The sequence below is a fragment of the Hippopotamus amphibius genome, chromosome 12 (genome assembly GCF_030028045.1).
Source record: "Hippopotamus amphibius kiboko isolate mHipAmp2 chromosome 12, mHipAmp2.hap2, whole genome shotgun sequence".
Classification (NCBI taxonomy): Eukaryota; Metazoa; Chordata; class Mammalia; order Artiodactyla; family Hippopotamidae; genus Hippopotamus; species Hippopotamus amphibius.
The window spans coordinates 63004437-63029189 of NC_080197.1; the positions used below are offsets into that span (position 1 = coordinate 63004437).

At 35.2% G+C, this 24753-nt stretch overlaps 1 protein-coding gene across 1 annotated transcript in view; it reads right to left on the minus strand.

Annotated features, from left to right (window-relative positions):
- Nucleotides 1-14717, minus strand: part of SLCO1B3 (solute carrier organic anion transporter family member 1B3) — a 69440-nt gene extending 54723 nt beyond the window's left edge. Inside the window, exons 1-2 of the mRNA XM_057702595.1 lie at nt 14662-14717; nt 9602-9752 (exon numbers count right to left, since the gene is read on the minus strand). Of these exons, the coding sequence (XP_057558578.1) occupies nt 9602-9691 (90 nt within the window). The 5' untranslated portion in view covers nt 9692-9752; nt 14662-14717. The remainder of the gene's footprint in view (nt 1-9601; nt 9753-14661) is intronic.
- Between the last annotated feature and the right edge of the window lie 10036 nt (nt 14718-24753).

Sequence of the window (24753 nt, forward strand, 5' to 3'; positions counted from 1 at the left end):
GATGATATATTCAAAGTGCTGGGAAAAAAGAAAACCAGAAAACAAAACAAAATTCTACCAGGCAAGAATACTATACTGAGCAAAGGAAACCTTTAAAAGTGAAAGAGAGATCAAGACTTTCCCAGACAAGGGCTTCCCTGGTGGTCCAGTGGTTAAGACTCCATGCTTCCACTGCAGGGGACATGGGTTTGATCCCTGGTTGGGGAACTAAGATCCCACGTGCTGAGCAGCATGGCCAAAAAAATATAAAATAAAATGAAATAAGATAATTTTCCCAAACAAACAAAAGCTAAGGGAGATCATCAGCACTAAACCTCCCTTACAAGAAACACTAAAGGGAGTTCCTCAAGTTGAAATAAAAGAATACTAGACAGCAACATGATAGCATAAGAAAGCATAAAACTTGTGGTAAGGTACATAGAGAGACAAACAAAAAATACTGTATTACTATAAGTAGTGGGTAAATCACTTATAATTCTAGTATAAAAGTTAAAAGACAAAAATATTTTAAAATAACTGTAACAAAATATTTTAAAAAATAGACAATATAAGTAGATGAAAACTGGCAACAATAATGTAAAGTATGTGGAGGAGAAGTTAAAATGTAGAGTTTTTGTGTGCTGTTGAATTTAAGTTGTTATCAGCTTTAAAAGACTGCTATAACTATAGATATTTTATGTATGCCCCACACTAACTACACACTAAAAAAATACAAGATTTACACAAAAGAAAAATAAAAAAGGAATCAAAACATAACAACACACACAAAAATCAACAAAACACAAGGGGAGGTAATAAGAGAGGAAAAGACAGACAAAAGAAATGCAAGGCTATCAGAAAACAATGAACATGTGGCAATACTAAATCCTTCCTTATCAATAATTGCTTTAAATGTAAATGGTTCAACTCCCTAATCAAAAGATATGAGGGGGCTGAATGCTTTTTTTAAAAAACAGATGTTTTTTCTATGTTTATTGAGATGAGCATGTGATTTTTATTTTTCCTTTTGTTAATGTGATATATCACATTGATTGATTTGTATATATTCAATCATCCTTGCATCCCTGGGATAAATCCAATTGGATCATGGTGAATGATCCTTTTTATACATTGTTGGATTCACTTTGCTAATATTTTGTTCAGGGTTTTTGCATCTATATTCATCAAAGATATTGGTCTGTAATTTTCTTTTTTTGCAGTGTCTTTGTCTGGTTTTGGTATCAGAGTAATTGGTGCCTTAGAGAATGAATTTGAGAGTGTTTCAATTCTCTTCAATTTTTTGGAATAGTTTGAGAAGTATAGTTACTAGTTCTTCTTTGTATGTTTGGTAGAATTCCCTGATGAAGCCATTCAGTTTTGGACTTCTGTTTGCTGGGAATTTTTATTATTATTATTATTATTACAAATTCAATTTCATTGTTACTGATTGGTCTGTTCAAATTGTCTTTTTCTTCTTGATTCAGCCTTGGCAGATTGTATGTTTCTAGAAATTTGTCCATTTCTTCTAAGTTATCCAACTTATTGGCATATGACTATTCATAGTATTCTCCTATGATTTCTTGTATCTCTGTTATATTGATTGTTATTTCTCCTCTTTTATTGCTTGTTTTGTTTATTTGGGTACTCTCTTCTTGACGATCCTGGCTAAAGTTATATCAATTTTGTTTATCTTTTTTTAAAAAAGCTCTTGATTTTATTGATCTTTTCTATTTTTTTTGACCCTTATTTTATTTATTTCCTCTCTGATCTTTATCATTTCCTTCCTTTTGCTGTCTTTGGGATTTGTTTGTTCTTCTTTTTCAAATTTTTTTAGATGGTAGGTTAGGTTGTTTATTTGAGATTTTCCTTGTTTCTTGGGGAAGGCCTGTACTGCTATGAACTTCCCTATTAGAACTGCTTTCACTGCATGCCATAGATTTTTGAGTGTTGTGTTTCCATTTTCATTTGTCTTGAGGTATTTTCTGATTTCCTCTTTGATTTCTTCATTGTTCCATTGGTTTTTATAGTAGCATGTTGTTTAGTTTCCACGTGTTTGTTATTTCTCCCTCTTTTTTTCCTGTAGTTAATTTCTAGCTTCACACCATTGTGGTCAGAAAAAAAAAGCTTGATATAATTTCTATCCTCTTAAATTTGCTCAGAATTATTTTGTGGCCTAGCATGTGATCGCTGCTGGAGAATGTTCTACATGCACTCAAAAAGTATATGTACTCTGCTGTTTTTGAATATAATCTCCTACAAATATCTATTAAGTGTAGTTGGTCTATTGTGTCATTTAAGACCACTGTTACCTTATTGATTTTATGCCTGAATGATCTGTTCATTGATGTAAATGGGGTGTTAAAAATCCCCTACTCCTATTGTATTATTGTCAATTTCTCCCTTTATGTCTGTTAATATTTGCTTTATATATTTAGGTGCTCCTGTATTGAGTACATATATGCTAATGAGTATAAAATCCTCTTCTTATATTGATTGCTTTATCATTATATAATGCCCTTATATTTGCCTTTGTTATAGTCTTTATTTTAGAGTCTATTTTGTCTTGCTACCCCTGTTTTCTTGTTGCTTTCATTTGCATGAAATATCTTTTTCCTTTTCCTCACTTTTCAGTCTGTGTGTGTCTTTAGCTTTGAAGTGAGTCGCTTTTAAGCAGCTTATAGAAGGGTCTTTTTTTTTTATCTAATAAGCTGCCTTATGTCTTTTAATTGGAACATTTAGTCCATGAACACTTAAAGTAATTATCGATAGGTATGTACTTATTGCTATTTTATTACTTGTTTTCCGGTTGTTTATGTAGCTCTTCTCTGTACATTTTTTCTTCTTTTTGTTTCTTCCTTTGTGGTTTAATTCAACTTCCATTCATGATAAAAACTCTCAATATAGTGGGTATAAGGGGAACATATCTCAACATAATAAAGGCCATCTATGACAAACCCACAGCTAACATCATACTTAATGGTGAAAAGGTGAAAGCTTTTCCTCTAAATTCAGGAGCAGGACAAGGATATCTACTCTTGCCTCTTCTATTTTACATAGTATTGGAAGTCCTAGCCATAGCAATCAGACAAGAAAAAGAAATAAAAGCATCCAAATTGGAAGGGAAGAAGTAAAACTGTCACTATTTGCAGATTACATGATACTTTATATATAAAACCCTAAAGTCTTCACTCAAAAACTGTTGGAACTAATAAATGAATTCAGCAAAGTGGCAGAATATAATATTAGCATATAGAAATCTGTTGCTTTTCTATATACTAATAATGAACTACCTGAAAAAGAGAGTAAAAAAATTCCATCAAAAATAATAAAATACCCAAGAATAAACTTAACCAAGTAGGTGAAACACCTACATTTTGAAAACTTTAAAACACTGATGAAATTGAAGATGATACAAAGAAATGGAAAGATATCCTTTGATCTTGGTTTAGAAGAATTGATATTCTTAAAATTTCCATATTACCCAATTCACAGATTTAATGTAATCTGTATCAAAATACTGGTAACATTTTTCACAGAACTAGAACAAGTAATTCTAAAATTCATATGGAACCACAAAAGACCCTGATTTGCCAAAGCAATCTTGAGAAAAAAGAACAAAGCTGGAGGTCTCACTCTCCCAGATTTAGGCAATACTACAAAGCTACAGTAATTAAAACAACCTAGTACTGGTACAAAAACAGACACATACATCAATGGAACAGAATAGAGAGCCCAGGAATTTCCCTCATGGTCAGGGGTTAAGAATCCAGCTTCCAATGCAGGGGACACAGGTTTGATCCCTGACTGGGAAATAAGATCTCCCATGCCATGGGGCAACTAAGCGCATGTGCCTCAACTATTGAACCCATGCACTCTGGAGCCTGCATGCCACAACTAGAAAGAAGCCTGCATGTCACAATGAAGAGCCCACTTGCTGCAACAGAAGATGCTGCATGCTGCAATGAAGAGCCTGTGTGCCACAACTAAAAGACTCAAGACAGCCAAATTAATTAATTAATTAATTTTTAAAAAGTCTTTCAAAAAATTTTAAAAAAGAATACACAGCCCAGAAATAAACCCCATTACCTATGGTCAATTAATCTACAACAAAGGAGGTAAGAATATACAATGGAGAAAAGACAGTCTCTTCAACAAGTGGGACTGAGAAAAATGTGCAGTTACACGCAAAACAATGAGGTGAAAACATTTCCTCACATCACATACAAAAAAAAAATTCAAAATGGATTAAAGAGCTTAATGTGAGACCTGAAACCATAAAACACCTAGAAGAGAACATAGGCAGAACACTGTTTGACATAAATTGTAGCGACATTTTTTATTTTGGTTCTGTCTCCTAACGCAAAAATAATTAAAGTAAAAATAAACAAATGAGACCTAATTAAACTTAAAAGCTTTTTCATAGCAAAGGAAACCATGGATGAAAAGGAAAGACAACCTATGGAATTGGAGTTATTTGCAAATAATATGACTGGCAAGGGGTTAACATTAAAAATATATAAACAGCTCATACAACTTAATATAAAAATAATTAAATAATTGGCAGAAGATCTAAACAGACATTTTTCCAAAAAAGACATACTGATGGCCAACAGGCACATGAAAAGCTACTCAATATCACTAATTATTAGACAAATGCAAATCAAAACAACAATGAGATATCACCTCACACCTGTCAGAATGGCTAGCATCAAAAGGTCTACAAATAATAAATGCTGGTGAAGAAGTGGAGAAAAGGGAACACTTCTGTACTGTTGGTGGGAATGTAAATTGGTGCAGCCATTTATAGTATGGAGGTTACTCAAGAAACTAAAAATAGAACTAACATATGATCCAGCAATTCCAATCCTGAGTATATATCTGGAAAAATCAAAAACACTAATTCAAAAAGATATATGCACCCCAATGCTCATAGTATCCCCATTTACAATGGTGAAGATACTGAAGCAACCCATGTCAATCGACGGATAAATAGATAAAGAAGATGTATATATATACATATATATACATGCATACACACAAAATAGAATATTACTTAGCCATTAAAAAGAATGAATATCTTCTATTTATAGCAATGTGGATGAACCTAGAAAATGTGCTTAGTGAAATAAGTCAGACAAAGAAAGATAAATACTGTATGATATCACTTATACGTGGAATCTAAAAAGTAATACAAACAAATGTATATAGCAAACAGACTCACAGATATAGAAAACAAATTAGTGGTTACCAGTGGGGAGGGGAAAAGGAGGAGGCACACATTAGGGGTATGGGATTAAGAGATACAAACTTCTATGTATAAAATAAACAAGCACCAAGGATATAAGGTATAGCACAGGGAATTATAGCCATTATCTTGTAATAAGTTCTAGTGTAGTATAGTCTGTAAAAATACTGAGTCTCTATGCCATACACCTGAAACTAATATAGTATTGTAAATTAACTATATTTCAATTAAAAAAATAAAAATTAAAAAGAAACAAGACTAAACTATGCCTTATGTATAAGAAACTCACTTTAGATCTAAAGACACACAAAGACTGAAAATGAAGTGATGGAAAAAGATATTTCATGCAACTGGTAATTAAAAGAGAGCAGGGTTGGTTGTACTTATATCAGACAAAATAGACTTCAAGTAAAAAATGTCACAAGAGACAAAAATGGACATTATATAATGATAAAAGGGTCAATTGACCATGAAGACAATAAATATCCCTCTCTCTCTCTCTTTCTCTCTCTCTCTCTTTCTATCCCCAACATCAGGGTACCTAAATATATAAAGCAAATACTGACACAGCAGAAGGGAGAAATAAACAGCAATACAATAATAGTAGAAGATTTTAATACCTTATTTTAAATAGTGGATAGAAATAATAAGGAAATGGATAACTCAAAGAACACTATAGACCAAATTGACCTAAAAGACATACACAAAATGTTCCACCCAACAACAGGGAAATACACATTCCTTTTAAATGCACACACATCTTTCTCCAAGATATGTCACATGTTAGGCCACAAAATAAGTTTTAACAAATCTAAGAAGACTGATATCATCCCAAGTATCCTTTTTACCCACAATTGAATGAAACTAGAAATCAGTAGCAGGAGAAAAACTGGAGAATTCACAAATATGTGAAAATTAAGCCACACCCTCTTGAACAACAACAGGTCAAAGAACTCAAATAGGAATTTAGAAAATATCTCAAGGCAAAAATGAAATCACAAAGTACAAAACCATACAGTATATACAACTACAATATTAAAAAGGAATTTCATAGTGATTATCACCTACATAAATAAAGAAGAGAGCCCTCAAATCAGCCTCCCAACTTTACATCTCAATGTGCTGGACAGTGATTTCATTCCCACATGCATAGCAAGGTGACAACAACCTGGCCAAAGCAAGTAAGATTGCCTCCATGGTCCCTTGCAGCATGTTTGGAGAAGAGTTTCAAGTTAACAAGCTGGCAGTGTGTATAAAGTATGTTCATTGCTGACCAATAATAAAAAGACCAGAGAAGCAATAAAAATAATAGTAGCTAGCATTTATGGAGCATTTACTATATGCCAGACGTTGTATTTTACTTCTATTAGTGGATTTGTTCCTCACCATAATTCTGTCAGCCAGATGCTATTATTTCTCTTTCACAGATGAAAAAACTTAGATACAGAGAGGGCAAATGACTTCCTCTAGGAGAAAATATATATATTTACAGGTTTTGGAGATTAGGATCTGGACATCTTTGTGTGCCATTACTCTGCCTACCTGTGAATATGTTAGGTAACATCACAAGAGGCTATTAAGGTTGCAAATGGAGTTAAGGTTGCTAATCAGATGACCCTGAATAGGTGATTCTATTAGCCTGCTTAATTCAATGCAATCCCAAGGGTCCTTTAAATGTGGAAGAGGGAGCAGAAAAGTTGACGTCAATGTGATGCAATGTGAGAAATACTTGACTGACCATCACTAGCTTTGAATATGGAAGAGAGTTATTAGTCAAGAACTTTGGGCAATTTCCAGAAGTTGGAAAAGACAAGGAAATAAATTGTCTTCTAGAGTCTCCAGAAAGGACACAGCCTTGCCAACACCTTGATTTTAGCTCAGTGAGACCAATTTCAGACTTCTCAACTTCAGAATTGTATGATTATTACAAAACTGTGATACATTTGTGTTGTTTTATTCTATTAAAGACATACATATGCACACACACCTATACATATATGTGCATTTGTGTGTCAGTGTCAGGTGGTGATAAATGCTATGAAGAAAAGTCAATTTGGTTCAAGAGTTATGGATAGGAAATGTTATTTTATATGAGGCAGTCAGGGATGAGGTAACGTTTAAATAGAGATTAGAATGAGATGAAAGTACAAGATAACTGGAAGTCGAACATTTCAAATGAGGAAACAGCAAGTGCAAGCTTCTCCAAGTCAGAAGTGCACTTCACATCTTGAGAAATAGCAAAAAGTCTAACAGGCCAGAGGAAGGTTAGCAGAATAAAACTGTGGGATAGGGATACTGTTGGTGGTTACAGATGGGATCGTTATGCTAATGATTTTTGGAAGGGGAGGGGTGGGAATGGAAGTAGACTGGGAGAACTTTTGCCCTATTATTTATGTTTTTTGATGATGATGCATTACTTCTGTGTTTCTGAATAATTTTCATTACAACGCAGCAGTACAAGAAATCTGAAGCACAGAAATGGCAAGTGTAAAGATGAGCAATGTACTGGCAGGATTTACATAACCTACTTAGTTCAGTTCAAAAATTGAAGGAAAGGGGTAAGAAATAATCAAACTATGCTGGTGTTATTTTAAATCATCTATTTGCGCTTTTACACATTTCGACCTGCTGAGCCTGTATACCCACATCAGTAACAACATGTGTATTTGTGTGTGTGCAGGCACATATGCTTGCTTGAAACTGAATTATTTGGTATAAAGGGGAACTTTTAGAAGTATAGAATGAGGAAGGTTATTAAATAGCCCACTTACAAATCTGTGCTTATCAGAACATCTTGTGGGTACTCATATTATGAAAACCCACAGGTACTTTAGCAACATGGCATACAATTGAGCTCATGGGACTTGGAATAAGACTGCTTAATTTCAGACCTTGGCTCCACCACTTTCCAGCCTAGGGACCTAGAGAAAGTCATTCACCCTCTACGTTTTTTTTTTTTTTCATCTGTAAAAGGGAGATAATAGTATATGGCTGACTGAATTGTGGTAAGGAATAAATCCACTATTAGAACTAAAACACTAGAACAGTGTCTTGCATATAGTAGGTACTCAGTATACTGTTATTGTTATTGCTTCTCTGTTCTTTATTATTGGGCTGCGATTAACATACTTTATACACACTGACAACTTGCTGTCTCTAAGCTCTTCTCCAAATATGCTGCAAGAGACTACCCAAGCAATTTTATTTGCATCAGCTTGTTTGTTGTCACCTTGAACGCATGTGCAAATAAAATCACTGTGACCCTCTATGTTTAAAAGCAAAATAATCCAGCACACCATGCTACCTCTAGGCAATAGAACGTGGTCCAGTTGCATTAGCCAGTACCTTCTCCTGGTGACTGCTTTTCCGCTTAAATATTACTTAAATATTTCATTAGAATTGACTTTACCAATAATCTTTGAAAAACAAACAGACTTCATGTTCCCTGGACAAAGGTAAAACAGATCTTATACAACATGATTGCAGTTGAGTCTGATCTCTGGTCTGTATTCAGCTAGATAAAACTATAACTTTGAGGAAAATATTTTAAATATTGACCAAAGTCAGCCCTGGTTGATTTTTTCATTTCCTTTAATCTTCTCTTTGGGGGTTTAAAGGCTTTGATTTAGTTTCAGGAGTTTTCCATTTACAACCTAGATGACTTCATGCAAACTTCTCGATTTCACTGAGTCTTGGTTTCCTTAACGCTGTGCTCAAGAATTGCTTTTTCCCGTCTGTCAAAATCACAGTACAGTCTATATCGTTCAGTGTCTCACCATGTTGTGACAAAAGCAAGATACAGGATTATCACTTTTACCCACTTGCATATGGAAAAATTAAATGACTTTCTTAAGTCATCAACTAGGTCTTTGGGCCAGGTCTTTTAGTTGTTATTACAGACCTTTTTTTCCATCAGACTATATTATTTAAGTTAATAGAATAACAAATGCTGTTTTCTAAAAAAAACAAAAATTAGATAGGTAAGACCATAAAGTGATTCACAAGACTAATAAATCTTCTCTGTTTATAGGTCAAATGTAAGAATTTTTTTTTTACATGTTACCCATTACAGAGACTACTTTTATTTTAATTACATTTATAAGCATCTTCTGGCCCATCAAGAACTGAAGAGAAGATAAAATCTTTCTAAATTTTCAACATTAATAAATTCTTATTTAGCAATATCACCAAAGAAATACTCTTTTTCAGATTTGAAGACTGATTTATATCAAGATATTGTTTGGTTAACATTTTAATGTATGCTTCAGTCGAAAACTCTACTTTGAAATATAATTTTTTTTTTTAAAAACTGGCTACCTTTTCTTGAAATAAAAATTCTCCCTTTATTTTAGTTTAAAAACATGAAACTTATTCCACCTTGAATCCATTGCAGCAGTTTCTAATTTTCTTTTTCTTGGAAGTTTGTGCCTCTGCTGTCTTACTCAAATGTTGATTTTGGTCCATCATTGAACTGCAGATATCATGTGAATGGTTTCAATTGCTGTTGATGTTTCGTTCAAAATGTCACCTTTTGGGGGAGAAAAGGTATAATTTATTTCACTTTAACAATTCAGAAATGAGAAAAGCCTCAAGGTCAACATCAATCAATCAATAATTCCACTAATATTCATTCAGGACCTACTATGTCCTTAGCACTGGGACACAAAAGAAGAGGGAAACACACATATATACACACATTTCCAGCCTTAGTGAGATTATAATTTAGGAAGATAAATTTATGGAGGGAAACAAAACAAATAAATAAGGTAATATAGAATCACACACTAGATTGGATTAAATACATTATTAGCAATTACCTATTAGATATAAAATGGTATTTTCTGTATATCTACACTGTAAGATTTAGCAAGGCAAATAAATGTCTAATTCATCTTTCTAATTTTACAAAATGCCAAACAGCATCTTGCATATAGTAGAAAGTAAAATGAATAGAAAAATAATGTAATTAATTGTAATTAGAGTGGCCTAAAAAGGTTTCAGGGAGGAAATATAAATACCTCTGGAACCAGGCTCAAGAAGCAGAGAAAGTTTGCATTTGTTAAAAAGAGCTTAGTGTACTCTAAGTGCCTTGCAAAGAGACTATGGCTGTGTTTGACCTTTCCATCACCATGATTCCACTTTATTTTAATTTTGCTAATTTTTTATTTTTTTTTAATTAATTAATTTATTTATTTGACTGTTTTGTGTCTTCGTTGCTGTGCATGGGCTTTCTATAGTTGTGGTGGGCTTCTCTTGTTGCGGAGCACAGGCTCTAGACGTGTGGGCTCAGTAGTTGTGGCATGTGACCTCAATAGTTGTGGCTCACGGGCTCTAGAGCACAGGCTCCGTAGTTGTGGCACACGCGCTTAGTTGCTCCGCAGCATGTGGTATCTCCCAGGACCAGAGCTTGAACCCAGGTCCCCTGCATTGGCAGGTGGATTTTTAACCACTGTGCCACCAGGGAAGCCCTGTTCATTTATTTTTGAAGAGAAAGTGTATTTGAAGTTGAAAGCACAAAAGATCAAAACAGACATACAGGAAAGATTCTTCCTCTAACCGTCATCCAGTTTCTCTTTCTGAGGAGGAGTATTATTAGCTTTCAGTGAATCGTGTCCAGAAATATATGCATTTTTAATTAAATACACAATATTTTCCTTTTTAAACACAAATGGCAGCAAACAATTACTACCGTTATCTGCCTTTTTGCTCTGCTTTATGTACTTAATATGGCTTACTCAGTTTTCTTAGTATTGTAAAGTATTGTGTTGTCTACAGTTTATCTACCTAGTTTTATGTGTAAGTAGGATCTAATTTAGATTAGGTTGCATCTAATTTTTTCATATTAGAAAAATTTCTTTTTACTTATGCATGATCATTTCTGTAGGATAAAATTCCTACAAGGGGAGTTTTGAGGTCAAATGTAAGAGGGATTAAAATTGCAAGAGTTATTAAGCCCCTATTTTAAAGACTGGTAAAATAAATCAACTTAATTTTTAGATGTGCTCTTTTTTGTAGTATAGTGGGTTCTTCACTGAGGTTTAGAAAATGTATTCTTATTCATTCGTATGTCCATAATATATATTTATGTAGCAAAAATATCTATTTATATATTGAAGCACACATAAGCATAGATATATGATTACTAATAAGGCTCTAATTATATAACATACTTAATACATGTTCTATATACATTTGATTCTCATTTTTTGCAGTAGTTGTGTTCTATAAAGTTCCCGCCAACACTGAATCAACAATTACTAAACATTGCTCCTAGGGGAAAAACAGGGTTTGGTTCCTGTGTATCCGTGGTCACAACATTCTTGTCAACCAATCAATATATAACCTTGTTTTATGTCTCCTTCCTTTTAAAGACACTTTATTTCATTTGTATAATTGACAATGAACATTGAATTAGTAGCCAATAGCACTTTATAGCTCAAGCCTGAGGAAAGCTTATGCAACTCATGCATCTTTTCCATCAGGCACATCACAGCTTTCTTGAATTTAGGAACACTGGACAGCAATTCAGCACCATGCCTGAGAGCCATTTTAACAGCAAAATCGCCAACAAAAAGCACACAAATGAAAAAAATGGCACTAAGTAGACCGTGTAAAGGTCACTTGTTTATAATATGAGAGCAAAAGCAAGAAAGCAGAGCCATATCTTGCCCAACCTCAGCCGGGAATATTTGTGTGGGAGTATTCAAATTTTGTGCCCTTCTCTGCAGGTATGTGAATAACTGTGAAAGAACAGCAGTATTAATTTGGGGGTTACAAACCCATTTTAGTGAGTAGGAAAATTCACAAATACAGAATCCACAGAAGATGAGGATCGATTTTATTTTTATTCATTAATTCGTTCAATAAGGATTTATTGATTCTCCATATTATAAATATATAATGTCTACCAACATATATAATGCATATTGAATGGCTAATGTATAAGTACAGAAATGATAAATATCTAAAGATAGTATCACCTGTGTATATACGAATGTACATAAACATATGCACAAGGGGGGAAAGTGAGAGGAGGGTTGGGGTGAGAGGAACTGGGAGATTGGGATTGCCATATATACATTACTAATAAGAAAAAAAATCAAATGGTACACTTTAAATATATGCAGTTCATTGTATGTCAATTATATCTCAATAAAATTCTTAAAAAAAAAGAAAATCATAAGGAAGAGGAAAAAAAAATATGCATGAATGCGGAAGCCCACACTCATGTACATCTAAGTGAATCCCAGTTATTCCACTTCTGGCACGTGTCCCGTGCATACCTGGACCTGTTTACTAAGTGAAGTGCAGGGAGGAGGGAATCAGCAGTTTGGTCTCAAAGTCACTGGCAGCCCTTTGATAAATTTTGTGTCATTTTTACACAAATACCTCTTTCTGTATCTTTCTTCAGGACTTAAATGTTAGTAAATCATTCTTATCACTTAATCCTCTGAGTTATTTGAAAGGTAGGTAGTCACCCTTTAGCTTTAGTTTTTTATTTGTTTGGTTGGTTGATTTGGCTATTGAACAACCATTCCTGAATGCTGTGATCTCACCACTTGTTGATTGCAATTGAATAAATTATTCTCCTGTCTCCCAGCCTTCTCCCTTTCCTATGCATATCATATCCATCTTTGGAATCTTTCAGAGGTCCCTTGTACCATACAAAATAAAATTCACACATCGTATTTGATATTCTTCCCAAACTAAACCCAGTCTTTGTTTTTAGTCTCATTTCTCAATACACCCATAAACACTTTCCACCCTATGGAACCACTGTCCCCAGAAGAAAGTTCTCTGCCCACCTATATGTTTCTTCTTAACCTGAAATGTTCTTCCTCATCTCTTGTTTGTAATTCTGCCCCAAATCACACCTCTTACATACTGTCCCGTTGTTACTCCCAGTTGAAATAACCTTTCCAACACTGCTGCTGCACTGGAGAAAATCCCTTATAACATAAGCACTCCTTTTCCCTGTATTTCTACTACTTTCCCAGACAGACTACTAGTCACACCTCTCTCCTTCATATTCAGAAAGACTATCCGGATAAAAAGTTGGAAATGTTGGCAATTTTACCTTATTTCTGAAAAAGATTAAATTGTAATAAATCACTGTAGAGCAATTAAAAGGTTGAAATATCAATTCAGGGTTGACTCTAAACACCATACTTTCGGTATCACCATGACTTTTCAAGCCTGACTTTTTGCATTTTTTTTCTCTGGGCATATTTTATTCTCAGAGTTCTAAACAGCTAACATGTAAATGAATTTGGGGGACACAGTAAGTTTGTAACATAAACCACAATGTTCTATAAGACAGGCATTCAGATGTAGAATTGCAACTCTTCTCTGAATAATAGAACAGCCCAACTCTGCCCCTTTTTATTGGGGTGGAAGACAGGGCAGAATCTCACCAGTTGGGCTTATCTGTGTAAGCTTTTTGTGCTTGAGTGATCACAGAAAAGCAGTGCAAGCCAAATGACCCTGTTTCTACCCTGTACCTGTGGTACTGGGGAGGAAAAAGGGAGAACAGTGTTTACTAACTTCTTAGACCTTTTATGGGTCTGTAAATAATTTAATAATTTTTAATTAAATAATATTAATAATAATTAAGGGTAGCCACCTTCCTGAATTGTAGAAGGGAAATACTATTTTTTTATTGAAGTATACTTCAATTGATAAACAGTTGAGTTACAACATTACATTAGTTTCAGGTGTACAGCATAGTGATTCAGTATTTTTAAAGATTATACTCCATTAAAAGTTATTACAAGATAATGGATACAATTGCCCATGAAATAAAATATATCCTTGTTGCTAATCTATTTTAGGAAATAATATTTTTGACTCCTTCATTTGTGCCAGGAACTGTGCTGAGCAGAATTTTTTTCTCATTTAATCAGAGATGAAATTATCTAGAAAATCTCTTTCTTTTCCTTCCCTTTGAGTCAAACCTGATATGAAACAAGGAAAGTCGAGGTGGGTAAGTGGCTTTGAGACACCGCATTTCTTGAAGCTTGCCAATTAACTCTCCAATCCACATTATCCAGTTGGAATCAAAGAAATCGGGAGTAAGTCTAATAATTCTACATAGTGAGTGAAAATAATTGCCTTGTAGCATATTTTGAGAAGGTCCATTTTTTCAGACTCGAACTTCCACTTGAATAAAAAGTAATAGGAACGGGATTTCAGACTTTATTTTTAAATTATAAGTTTCTGATTTTCTGTATTTTTAAAAACATCAACCTGAGGCTCAGCTAACTTTAGAAGGGATAGTTAATAGATTTTAAGGGTTTAGAACAAAAGTGTGTAGAAGCCACACAGCATAAAATGTATAATATTTATCATGTCCATCAAAACTAATTTTTTCCTTGAAAATTCTGGAAGTTTCTCACGTAGAAGAAATATTGAAATTCGAGAATCTCAAAGGTTCTTACCTGGACTTAGGATCCTACAGCAACAGCCAGAGGTCCATTCCTTTATTTGTTGTTAGTCTCTTGTTAAATAGTTAGCTGGCTTTTTTTTTTTTACAGTCCAATGATGATTAACTACCTCATTAGGTCATTGTCCCAGGCAAATAGAAGAAATGTAACTGCTTTTCGTAAGAGTCCCCCCTGCACGCCAATATGTTAAAGATTATGTTAATTTCTCAGAATTTACTAATTATTTGTAGGCAAAAATACAAAAATTAAGCTTTATATCTGAGAATAATTTATATTTGCTCACTCAATTAAGTTGTTAGCATATTTTTCTTTAAAAATACAAATACAACAGATGACCCAAAGTATTAAAACTCTTCCACAGAGAAAAGACTACCAGGTAATTTTAAAAATCTGTCTAAAGGTTAATTTCGCATTCCAAAGATCAAATCTTTTGCTTGATATTGGGTGCAACTCTAATATGATGTGTCTGGATATCGGATGTCCCACATAGAATAATAAAGTGCCAATTCATTACAAGATAGGTCTTCTAAGTGACAAAAATTTTAAAGATGATGAAAGTCAAGACTGCTTTACGTAATAGATTTCTTATATCAAGGTCCGCAGAAAGATAGATCACATTATTTCTTTCTATTAACTTGTTTTTTAGAGAAGGGGAGAGCTTGACCCAGTCGAAAGTTTTCTTGAGGAGGAATGATGTTTCATGCACTCACTCATTCATTCACTAACTCAAACATTTTTGAATCTCTACTGTACGTCTATACCTCAGACACTGGGCTCTGTTCTGGAGGTGTACTAATGTAAATAAGATTCAGACCCTTCTTCTCTCATATGAATAAACAATGTATATTATATATGTTTTTTATATATATTGTATTTATTTATTATATTTATATGTAGTATATATAATATTACATATAGAGAGAGATGTGTATCTGCATATGGCTATTATATACAGATAGCAATGTGAAGGTATATACGTATACAGATATGTACATATATATATGTACATACATATATAGCAATGTAAAAATGTGTATGTAAAAACATTGTTACCCCTTATCACTTCTGTAGGACAATCCTTGATACAGCTGCAACAGTATTTACTTAAGTCCTCAGTTATTTGATCCTGCCTTGTTCTTGGAACTGTTGGAATCACAGAAGAGCCAGAGAGTGTGGAGGGAAAAGGTTAGGAAATCTTTAATTTCTCAATCAAAGGGAACTGAGAAATGAAGACCCAGGGCTGGGAAGATTAGGGTCCAGGCTCCCAAATATTCCTCTGCTGAGTCATCATTCTACAGCAGATGAGACCCCGCACCCAGGAGATTCTGATTTAGTTAACCAAAGATTATGATTTTTTAATAAGCACCTCAGTGAACTGTTATGTTACACCAGATTTTGAGAATCACTGTAGCAGAGCTAGAGAACATCTTCAGTTGATTTTATGTACTTCCTTTCCATTCAGAGTAGGGCTATAGTTTAGGAGTTCCCATGCTAATAATTTTCTCTTTAAATTTCTATTCTACCCAAGTCACATCACTTTTTTTTAAAACTCTTTATTGGAGTATAATTGCTTTACACTGTTGTGCCAGTTTTTGCTGTACAACAAAGTGAATCAGCTGTATTTATACACATATCCCCACATCCCCTCCCTCCCAAGACTCCCTCCCACCCTCCCTATCTCAGCCCTCTAAGTCATCACCCATCATCGAGTTGATCTCCCTGTGTTGTGCAGCAGCCTCCCACTAGCTATCTATTTTACAGTTGGTAGTGTATATACATCAATGCTACTCTGTCACTTCGTCCGAGCTTCCCCTTCCCCTCCACCCCATGTCTTCAAGTCCGTTCTCTACATCTGCATCTTTATTCTTGCCCAGTCACTTGGCTCATCAGTACCATTATTTTAGATTCCATATATGTGAGTTAGCATACGGTATTTGTATTTCTCTTTCTGGCTTACTTCAGACAGCTGTATAGAAAGAATGAAGGTAAAGCACTACAAATTAACTGGACTCTTTCTAATCCCTAAACTAAACCTGTCTGGTTAAATTCTGGAGTGTTTCCAGAGGTCAAACAGCATTTGCTCTTTTTCTTGTGTGACCGTTTTAAGTACTTAGACTGTTCTTCTTGTGTGACTCGTGGAAGAATAAAAGTGGTCAGAGGAAAGACATTGCAACAGTTCTTTCAAGATCAATATTATGCTAACATCCATGGGTCAACAGAATTGCAAAATTTGCTGAAAATAATCTTATTGGTATTTACTTCAGAGATAATCATCCCAGTTCTGATGATATCATGGTCTTTGAAATCTGATAGACTTTGATGACAATTTGTCTCTGCTACTTGCTAGCAGTATGAACCTAAGTAGGTTATCTAAACTTTTCTGAACATGAATATCCGTATCTGTAAAGTAGGAAGATGATATTTGGGGTAAGGATTAAATAATGTGTGCGAAGTGCTTTGCACAGTACCTGACAAATTATAGATTCAACGCCTAATAAGATTCATTGTATGACATTAGTGTATTATAAATTTTCAAAGCAATTAATTCATATGAAATGACTAAAAATAAAATCTCTAAGACATGCACCCAGAAGTTTTTTTTTTTTTTTTTTTTTTTTTTCCCAGTAGGTTTTATTTGCAGAGTGCTCAGATGGGTCTGCAGGCATTCTTTTAGATGGAGACTTCAGGCTCAAGGCCAGCCTGCAGCTGCCTCCTGCCGAACTTCTCTTGGCAATGGTCAAGAGGCAGCTCTGTAACACAACACTGCACATCAGCTATACTCCAATAAAAATCAATCAAAAAAAGCCTGCAGACTCCCAGAAAGAACCTCACATCTTTTTACCTACTAAAGCCCTGGCATTGTCATGATTGATCTTACTGTGGCCATCATCTCTCTTGTGTTGGTCACCACCATGAGAAGGGAGGGATTCCGTGATCACCTTCATCAGCTCCTGTCTACTCTGCATACAGCTCTGCCCCCTCTTGTATTTGCCACTCATCTCCTATCCCTCTCCCAATCCTGAACTGAGATCCTTCTCTTGAGATTTCTGGAACTCATGGTTAAACACAAGCAGAATTCTCTCTGCTTTCAGCCACTTCCCTGACACATTTTGCTTCATCTTCTTGCTCTAACTTAAACCTGGCCCTTCCCTGATGACATTGCCCTTCCAGCTGCTATGATCAATCGGACTACATTGTTCTCCATTTTGCTCCACACCAGATGCCTTGGTTTCCTATTTGCCTTACTGTGCTGCTTTCTTTCTGTTTTCACACCCTCTTCTCTCAGAATTCATTGTTATGAACCTCGTATCTAAAGACTTTTTCACTTCTTCTTGGTGGAATCATCTACAGTCCTTGAGTCACTGGCCACTTCTTCCATGAGTTTTAGCTTTTGGTTCAAAGCCAATCTTTCAAAATATTCCTGCTATCATAATTATTGGTAATTTTAATGAACCATGAAGAGAATCCTAATTCCCTGACTTCTTAGTTTTTCAACTTTCTCTTCTCCAATGATCTTGCTTCTACCCACTCCAATGGACATGGCCTAGACTTTATCACATCAAAACTGTGACTTCTCTGTAACATCTGTTTCAGAGATTGGGTTTCCAGTATCTATCTTGCTAACTCACACACCATGGTACTCTGGATGCAACAGTGCTTTTAATGACCAGGATCTATCTGACTGTTGATTGATTTCACCAGAGATTTCACTGTGCCTTATTTCACATCCTTATTTCCCTCCATATCTGGGTTAAATTTAATGGTCATGGTAATCACTTTCTTCCATATATATTCAAGTCATTTGTGACCCTGGCATCACCTTAAGTGCTTGACAAAACTACAACCTGGATTAAATTCAACTCTCAGATTACTCTGCCCATTTGTCCATACTGCTGAACGTGGTCGAAGAAAAGCCCCCAACCATGTTGATTTTAAATTTATGATCGTGAAATTCAAATGGGTCTTTCTTGGGCTTAGATATCATGTTGCATTTTCCCAATCCATGTTGTCTTCCTTTCTCAATAATTATCTTTTGCCTTCATCTCTCTCCTCAAAAGTCTAACATATCCTTTCCTATCTCCACCTTGAGCTGATGATGATTTCACTAACAAAAATGAAGAACAACATTTCCAAAAGCTCCTTTCACCACATCTGTCTACCTATAGCATCAGTACCACACACTCTGCCTTGATGAACTGTTGATGCTCTAACTAAGGCCAACCACTTGTGCACCAGATTGCGTCCCCTGGTGTTGCCAAGGATAGCAATTCTTTCTTTCTAAAGAAATGTTCCCCTCAGCATATCAACATGCCATCACTTTCCCATCTTCAAAAAAGCCCTCTTTTGATCCCATTCCCACTTCAGGTATTACTTTATTTCTGTGCTCTTTTTACATTTAAAAAATCTTTTCAGAATGTTTATGTATACTTAATATTTTCCATTCCTTTCCTAACATTCTCCCTTGAGGACACTTCAATCAAGTTTTTGCCCCCAACTCTTCACTCTAACTACTCTTGCCTAAGTCATAATTACCAAAATGCTACAGCTGACTTGACCTATTAGCAGCTTTTTTTTTTTTTCTTCAGAGCTGGTTATTTCCTTCTCCTGAAAATACTTTACAGGACACCATCTTTTGTGGTTTTCCTCTTAACTGATTAGCTACTCCATTTCCAAATCATTTACTAAATCCTTTATATACTTTAGTCTCTTAATTAAAGTGTCTCTTAATTAAAGTGTCTCTTAATCTTAATTAAAGGATTTAACTGCTGTATTTTGAATATCTCATTTTTCTCATCTTTAATATTGTCTATATATTGTTAATTCCCAAATTTTTATCTCTGATCAAGACTTTACTTCTGAGCTCTAGACTTTTCCATTGCCTGCTCATCATCCTCTTTTAGATATGTCATAGACATCTCATACTTAACATTTTCTAAGCTGTTCTCATCATCTTCCATTCTCAAACCTTGCCTCCTGTAATATTCCTCACCTATCCTTCTAGTTTCACACACAAAAAATACTGGAATCATTCTTGACACCTCTCTTACACCATATCAGGCTTTAATTCAAAAGGACACATGTACCCCAATGTTCATTGCAGCACTATTTTTGATAGCCAGGACATGGAAACAACCTAAATGTCCATTGACACATGAATGGATAAAGAAGATGTGCTACATATATACACTGGAATATTACTCAACCATAAAAGGGAAGAGAATTGGATCATTTGTAGAGATGTGTATAGACTTAGAGTCTCTCATATAGAGTGAAGTAAGCCACAAAGAGAAAAATAGGTATCATATATTAACACATATATGTGGAATCTAGAAAAATGGTACAGATGAACCTACTTGCAGGGCAGGAATAGAGACACAGACAAAGAGAATGGATGTGTGGACACAGTGGGGGAAGGGGAGGGTGGGAAGAATTGGGAGACTGGGATTGACATATATACACTTCTGTGTGTAGCTAGTAGGAACATGCTATAAAGCACAGGAAGCTCAGCTCAGTGCTCTGTGACGACCATCCCTCTTCCCCAACCCCACTCCCCAGTGTAAACTTTAACACAGCAGCCAGAATCATTATGTTGAAACAGGTCAGATTGTGACACCACTCTGTGAAAATCCTCCAGTGGATTTCTACATTACTCACCATAAAATCCAAAGAATGGCCTCAAAGCTGTATAAGCTCCTCTGCTCTGGATCTTTGTACTTGCTGTTGTTTTTGTCAAGAATGTTCTTCTCCAGATACTTGTATAGCTCATTTTATTGTCATCTTTTAGTACCCATCCAAATGATACTTTCTCAGTGAAGTCATCTCTGAAAGTTATTTTAAATATTACCCCCTCTGATTTCAATATAGCTTATCACTATTTTTCTCTCATTATTCATCATACTTTGAATTTCAGTCTTTAGTGGTCTTCAATCTGAGCTATGTATTCTCCTGAAGAAATGAGGCTTTCCAAAGGTTATGCAGGCACAGATAGTGTTTTGAAAAAAATTAACAGCTTTATTGAAGAATATTGGATACACAGTACACTATGCCTATGCAAAAACAGTTTAAGGTTTTGACATATATATTCACCAATAAGACCAAAATAATGAACATAAAAGTCACTCCCAGAAGTTTTCTCCTGCCTCCTCTGCTATTCCCCACCCTAGACCAAGCCATTAATCTGCTTCCAGCATTACAAATTAATTTATATTTTATAGAATTTCATATTAATGTAATCAAATTGTACTTACTGCTTTTTGTCTGACCTCTTTCATTCCATATAATTATTGTGAAATTCACTCATGTTGTGTATATCAATAGTTTCATTTCTTTATATGCTAATTAGCATTCCAATATGTGAATATGTCACAATCTATCTACTCACCTGTTTATAGAAATTTGAGTTGTTTTCAGTTTTTGGCTACTACAAATAAAGGTCTTTATGAACATTGGTTTATAAGTATTTATTGTGTACATATGCTTTTATTTCTCTTAAAAAATACCTGATAGTGGAATGCCTGGCTCATACGGGAGGTGTATGTTTAAGTTTTTAAGAAATTGTTAAAGTGTTCTCTAACATAGTTGTATCATTTTACATTCCCATCAATAGTGTATTAGAATTTCAGTTCCTCCACATCCTCACAAATGATTGGTATAAATAGTCTTTTTAACTTTAGTCCTTCTAGTAGATATGTAGTGGTATCTAATTGTGGTTTATGTTGAGCATTTTGTCATGTGCTTATTTGTTGTCCATCTCCCTAAATATAATTTTCACTTTGAGGGTATTTTTTTTTCTTGTGAAATGTCTCTGCAAATCTTTTGCCTAGTTTTTACTGGAATGTTTGTCCTCATTATTGAATGGTAAGATTTCTTTAGATGCCTTCAAACAAGGCCTTTCTTGGATAAATGTTTGCAAAGATTTCCAAGAGCAAAAGTTTGATAGAGTCCAGTTTATTTTTTTCTCTACAGTTTGTGCTTTTTGTGTTCTATGTGAGAAATCTTTACCAAAATCAAGGTCAAGGAGATTTTCTCATTTTGTTCTATAGATTTTAGATTTTTAGCTATTACCTTTAGGTCTATATTCTATTTTGAATTAATTTAGTACAAGGTGTGAAGCCAGGGTCAAGGTTCATTAATTTTTCTATTGTTATCTAATTTATTTAGCATCATTTGTTAAAAAGATTATTCTTTCCCTATTAACTTGTCTTAGAATCTTTGTAAAATATCAGTTAAACATAATTGTGCTGGTCTATTTCCAGACTATTCTATTCCATTGGTCAATATGTCTATACACCAATACCATAGTGTCTTGATTACTATAGTTTCATTAAAAGTCTTGAAATGAAATAGTGTTAAGTCTTCCTACTTTGTTCTTTTTCAAGGACATTGTGGCTATGTTGGGTCCTTGGCACTTCCATATAATTTTTTTAACCTGCTTGTCAATTTCTGAAAAAAAAACCTCTGCTGGAATTTTGGTAGAGATTGCAGCCACTCTGTAGATCAGTTTTTGTATAACTGGCATCTTGGCGATATTGAATCATAACATTCATGAACATGGTATATCTCTCTTTTGTTTAAGTCTTGTTTAATTTCTCTCAGCACAGTTTGTAGTTTTCAGTGTACAAGTCTTTCATATCTTTTGTCAAATTTGTTAAGCATTTCATATTTTTATATTATTATTGTTTTATTTTAATTTCAATTTCTGTTCAGTACCAGTATATAGAAATAAAGTTGATTTCTGTGTATTGGACTTGTATCCGGCAACCCTGCTAAACTCACTTTGTAGTTCTAGTGGATTTTTAAAAATATGTTTCTTTGGATTTTTAATCTACCTTACCATGTCCTGTGCAAATAAAGATACCTGTACTTCTTTCTTCCTTTCCCATTTTGATGTCCCCCTGCCCCCGCTTTAGTGTACTGACTAGGACTTCCGATGCCCTCTCTGGGCTCTCATATCCCAAAATAAAAGTGGTGAGAGCAGGCATCCTTCCTTTGTTCCCAATGTTGGAGGATAGATTTCAGTATTTCACAATTAAGTATGATGTTAGCTATAGGTTTTTGTAGATATGGGTTAAAAAATTTCCTGCTATTTCTACTTTTTCTGAGGTGTTTTTTCTTTTATCATTAACAAATGGCTTAATATTCAGAAGTCTATCAAAATAATTCACCACATCAGTAGGATAAAGAGAAAAAAAACCTTAAACTTATATCATCTCAAAAGATGCAGAAAAAACATTTGATGAAATTCTTCATTCACTTATGATAAAAACACATAGCAAACTATGACTAGAACTTCCTTAAGGTAATACAGAGTATCTACCAGAATACCTATATAATCATTATACTTCATTATGTCTTTATTGGACATCACGGTATTGATGGATAGGGAGAAAATAGAGGGTCCAATAAATTGGAGGTCCAATGAGTTAGGAGAAAGGGTATCTGAAAGAAATTAAGGGAATGAGATGAAGGAAAAAAGTGGGAATTTAAATATACAAGGATGAGTCAAAATTATCTGAACTCTGGTTGTAAAATTTATTTTCATTAACTTTTAGAAAAGACAAATACATCATTTTTTGACATAATCTCCTTGCTTTTCAACACACTTTGTCCATCTGTCAACAAGCTTTCATATTTCCTCATTAAAAACTGTTTTAGGCTGAGCTGCAAGCCACAAATGCTCCGCTGTCTTCACTTCTTCAGCAGAAGTGAATCTTTGGCCTTGTAGGGCTGCTTTCAGGGGACCAAACAGGTGAAAGTCTGATGGAGCAAGATCAGGACTATAGGGAGGATGCTTTAACACCTCAAGATGAAGTCTTTGCAGAGTGTTGACAATGTGGGCAGAAGTGTGTTGACGTGCACACCCTCAGATCACAAAACATGAATCACTGCACACTGCTTTTCTTTCATGCAAATCACAAGCAGAGCATTTTTGCTCTCACCACAGTTACAAATGAACTGATGTAACAGTTTCACACCTGCACAGCAGTGACTTGGGAGACAGTAGCCTTGAACGGAAAAGGCTGATAAGACTGCAGCCAACAGAAGTTTTAATACAACTGGAGTGCAGATAAGTTTTGACTCAGCCTCGTATTATTTTGGAGCAGTTCCAGGTGATGACAAATACCAGAATATGGCTACAGGATAGGGTGACTGCAGTGGAATAGAGGCATGCATGTTCCCACTGCTCAAAAAGGCATAGAAATTCTACCCAAGGCTGGGGGGGGGGGGGGGGGGCTGGGGGGGGGGGGGGGGGGGGGGTGAGGGGGGCGGGGGGGGGAGGGGGGAGGGCAGTGCTGTACAAATGCACCTTCTGTGATGATGAAAGTGTTCTATAAGTGCATTCTCAATTGCAGTAGCAATTAGCTAGATGTGACTATTGACCACTTCAAACAAGAAACAATTTTTAATTTTATTTAATTCAGATTTAAGTCACCATATATATCTAGTGGCTACATTATTGGATAGCATAACTTCACAGTGTCAATCTGTACCCTGGTGGAGCAGAAGAATGGCCTTTCTCAAGACTGTCAAAAATCTCACTTAAACTGTTCCTTAGGCTTTTACTTTTAACCTATTTCCAAGAACCAAAATACCAAATCAATAGGCTGTTAAGACACAGAGGAGATAGGAAATGCTCTATTCTGTTTTCACATATGATTTCCCTCTTTTTCCTCTTTTTTCTCCCTTTCATTTCCTGCTATCTCTCAGAAGCAAGGATCAAGCACAGGGACTTCCCTGGTGGTCCAGTGGTAAAGAATCTGTCTTGCAGTGCAGGGAATGTGGGTTCAATCCCTGGTCAGGAACTAAGGTCCCACATGCCACAGGGCAACTAAGCCCATGCACCACAACTTTTGATCCTGTGTGCCTCAACTTGAGAGCCAGCATATCACAAACTATAGACCTCATGCACTCTGGAGCCCACAGGCCACAACTACAGGGCTCACATGCCCTGGAGCCCGAGCGCCACAACTAGAGAGGAGAAAACCTGTGCACCACAGGTAGAGAGAAGTACCCCCGCCACAACTAGAGAGTAGCTCACACACTGCCGGGAAACATCCCGCATGTCACAACTAATACCTGGTGCAG